Here is a 4,056-nt window from a genome sequence, read left to right as displayed (position 1 = left end):
TTGTAACCACGAAACGACCACCCCATCTTGATCTTAATTTCCCTGAAATCAACTTGAACCTCGAGTGATAAAGAAGAACTTTTTGTCCTTGTGCAAAATTCTTCCGGGAGATCATTTTGTCATGATACGCCTTTATCTTCTCTTTGTAGATCATGTCACTTTCATACGCATCATTTCAGATATCCTCTAGCTCTTGGATGTCTAGCTTCCTTTTGTTTCCCTCCTCATCTTCATTCAAGTTGAATTTATTTATGGCCCAAAAAGCTTTGTGCTAGAGCTCAACCGGGAGGTGACATGCTTTTCCAAATACTAGCCTATATGCGGACATACCAATGGGCGTTTTGAAAGCAGTATGGTATGCCCATAAGGCATCATCCAACCTTATGCTCCAGTTTTTGCGGTTTAGATTGACTGTTTTCTCTAAAATGCTTTTGATTTACCTATTGGAGACCTCCGCTTGCCCATTGCTTTGGGGGTGATAGGTTGTTGAGACTTTATGAGTCACCCCATACTTCTTCAAGACAGCTTCAAGCATCTAGTTGCAAAAGTGAGTACCACGGTGACTTATGAGAGCCTTTGGAGTGCCAAACCAGGAGAAAATCTGTGCTTTAAGAAAATCCTCCACAACTTTGGAATCATTAGTATGGGTGGCGTTGGCCTCCACCCATTTGGACACATAGTCCACCGCCAACAAGATATATGAACAACCAAAAGAGGGCGGAAATGGTCCTATAAAGTCAATACCCCATACATCAAACTCTCACATACTAAAATGGGGGTAAGGGGCATTTGATTCCTAGAGCTTAAGGACCCAGACCTTTGACACTTATCACAATGTGCACATAACACATAAGAATCGTGAAAAAAGGTAGGCCAAAAGAATCCGATATCTAATACTTTTCTAGCTGTCCTTTGGGGTCCAAAGTGACCTCCACAAGCATAGGAATGACAAAAGTTAAGGATGGATGGTACCTCTATTTGCTCTACACACCTTCGGATCATTTGATCTGCATAATACTTCCAAAGGTAAGGCTCATCCCATACGTATCGCTTGGCCTCCTTCATGATTTTATCCTTTTGCCAACGGGTGGAATCCGGGGGAAATTGATTTGTGACCAAGTAATTGACGACATCTGCATACCATGGTGCTTCTTCGGCTATATATAAGTGCTCTTCTGGAAATGTGTCACAGATTGGTATACCATCTTCGGGTGATACAATGCAGCTTAGATGATCCGCAACTAAATTCTCCTTCCCACTTTTGTCCTTGATCTCAATATCGAACTCTTGCAAAAGCAACATCCACCGTATTAACCTCGACTTCGAATCTTTCTTGGTAAGTAAATGCTTTATAGCTGCATGGTCCGAATATATGATCACTTTTGTTCCAAGGAGGTACTTCCGGAACTTCTCTAATGCAAAGACAAAAGCAAGCAACACTTTCTCGGTTGTGGTGTAGTTCCTTTGTGCACTATCAAGGGTCTTGGATGCATAGTAAATGACATGATGAGCTTGGTCCACCTTTTGTCCCAAAACCGCCCCAACCGCGGTATTGCTAGCATCCCACATGATCTTGAATGGAAGATCCTAATTTGGCAGTTGAATGATGGGGGTGGATGTCAACAGGTCCTTCAAACGATCAAATGCACTTTTACATGCATCACCAAACTAAAAATCGGCCTCCTTTTGTAAAAGTTGACACATCGGCACAATGATTTTGGAAAAATCCTTGATGAACCGCCGATAGAAACATGCATGACCAAGAAAAGAACGCACTTCCCGAACATTTGTCGGGTAAGGTAAGCTCTTAATAACATAAATTTTGGCCTTGTCAACTTCTAAACCTTTTTGTGACACCACATGTCCAAGTATTAAGCCCTTGTCAACCATAAAGTGACATTTTTCATAATTAAGGACTAAGTTCGTGTCAATGCACCTTTGTAAGATTTTGGTGAGATTTTGCAAACATTCATCAAAAGAATTTCCATAAACAGTAAAATCGTCCATGAAAACCTCTATGATATTTTCGACATATTCTGAAAATATGCTGACCATACATATTTGGTAGGTCGCGGGTGCATTGCACAAGCCGACGGGAATGCGTCTATACGTAAAGGTGCTAAAAGGACATGTGAATGTGGTTTTATCTTGGTCTTCCAGGGCAACCGGAATTGGGTGAAAACCAGAAAAATCATCAAGGCAACAATAGTGAGATTTCCCGACCAATCTTTCTGACATTTGATCGATGAATGGCAAATGGAAGTGGTCTTTGCGGGTGGAAGCATTCAACTTCCTATAATCAATACAAACCCTCGACCCGTTTTGCACACAGGTGGGTACCAATTCCCCTTCAGTGTTTTTGACAACGGTGACTCCGGCTTTTTTCGGGACAACTTGCACGGGACTTACCCACTTACTATCAGAAATGGGATAGATTACACCTGCATTCAAGAGCTTCATAATCTCCTTTTTTACCACCTCCATCATAGGTGGATTCAATCTCCTTTGGGCTTCGCGGGTCGGCTTAAAGTCCTCTTCCATCAATATTTTATGCATGCATAATGATGGACTCAACCCCTTTATGTCCGCAATGGTCCAACCAATAGCCTCATTATACTTTTTCAAAATTCAAACCAACTCTTTTTCTTCTTCTTTTGCTAGCTTGGTTGAAATTATCACTGGTAATGTCTCTTCCTCTCCAAGATAGGCATACTTGAGATGGTCGGGAAGAGTCTTCAGGTCAAGACTCGGTGGTTGTACTATGGATGGAAGGAGTTTCAGATCGGAATTTTTGAGCTTCATGCAGGGTGGTTCAACTCTCATAGGTTGTGCTTTTTCAAAGGAGTTGATTGCTTCAATCAACTCATCCTCCAAAGTGTACTTATCAGCTAGATTCTTCATCCCTGCCTCATCAAAATGCTTGCTCAAGATGGTGGTTAGCACATCTTGGCTTGACAACTCAAACAATCATTAGTACATGAATCAATAACATCTATGAAGTTTAAAGAATGAATATCACTAGGATAACGCATAGCTTCAAAGATATTAAAATTGATCACCTCACCATCGAACTCCATAGACAAAGTACCATTTGCTACATCAAATTTTTGTTTTTGCGGTACTCATAAAAGGCCTCCCCAAAAGGATGGAGCTCGATTGTGGGGTGATTTCATCACCCATATCCAAAACATAAAAATCAGCGGGAAATACAAGTTCATTGACTTGCACTAACACGTCCTCCAATACACCTTTTGGGTGTACCAAAGACCGGTCGGCAAGTTGAATGATGACTCCAGTTTTTGATAAAGTTCCAATTCCCATTGTTTTATAGCTTGAATAGGGTAAGACATTAATTGATGCCCCAAGGTCTAGCCTAGTACGTGGTACAAAAAGATTACCCATTTTACAAGGAACCGTGAATACACCCGGATCCTTGCATTTTTTTGGTAGTTGTTTCTGTAACACGGCTGAAACGTTTTCCCCAACTTTCACAGTTTGATTTCCTTTAAGATTTTTCTTAGATGTGCAAAGTTCCTTTAGAAACTTAGCATATCTAGGAATCTGTGTAATAGCATCTAAAAGAGGGATATTGATTTCAACCTTTCGAAACATTGCCATGATTTCGTCATCTTCCTGTTCTCTCTTTGTGCTTGTTAGCCTTGAAGGAAATGGAGCAGGTGTGACTTTCACTTCGGTCTCTATTGGCTTCTTTGACTTTGAAGTATTTTTCCTTTCCTCTTCTTTGACAGCTTCTTCTACCTCAATCTCTTTCTCTTCCTCTTCTTCATCCGGCATCCTTGGACCTTCATAGCTTTTCCCACCTCTTAAGGTAATGGAACATGCATTGTGTTTCAGGTTCTTCTTAGTTTGAGTTGGTAGCTTGCCTTATGATTCCATCTTACTCACGGATTGAGCCAGTTGTGACACTTGTTGCTCCAAGCTTTTTATGCTTGCCTTGGTTTCTTGTTGGAAGCTTTGAGTGCTAGTGGCAAGGCTTTTGACAATATCTTCTAGTGACATGCTTGATGAACCCGCTTGTGGAGGTGGTTGTGGTGG

The 4,056-nt window shown here is 41.2% G+C and overlaps 1 protein-coding gene across 1 annotated transcript; it reads right to left on the bottom strand.

The window, feature by feature from the left end:
• Positions 1-2,628: 2,628 nt before the first annotated feature.
• On the bottom strand, positions 2,629-3,795 carry LOC145121438 (uncharacterized). The gene is made up of 2 exons (XM_079057187.1): positions 3,233-3,795; positions 2,629-2,950 (listed from the first exon to the last, which is right to left on the bottom strand). The coding sequence occupies exons 1-2, from the start codon at positions 3,793-3,795 to the stop codon at positions 2,629-2,631; spliced, it is 885 nt and encodes a 294-aa protein (XP_078913313.1).
• Between the last annotated feature and the right edge of the window lie 261 nt (positions 3,796-4,056).

Source organism: Lactuca virosa, chromosome 6, assembly GCF_052849685.1.
Source record: "Lactuca virosa cultivar CGN04683 chromosome 6, Lactuca_virosa_CGN04683_v6, whole genome shotgun sequence".
Taxonomy (NCBI): Eukaryota; Viridiplantae; Streptophyta; class Magnoliopsida; order Asterales; family Asteraceae; genus Lactuca; species Lactuca virosa.
This window is presented reverse-complemented; position numbering and strand designations above follow the sequence as displayed.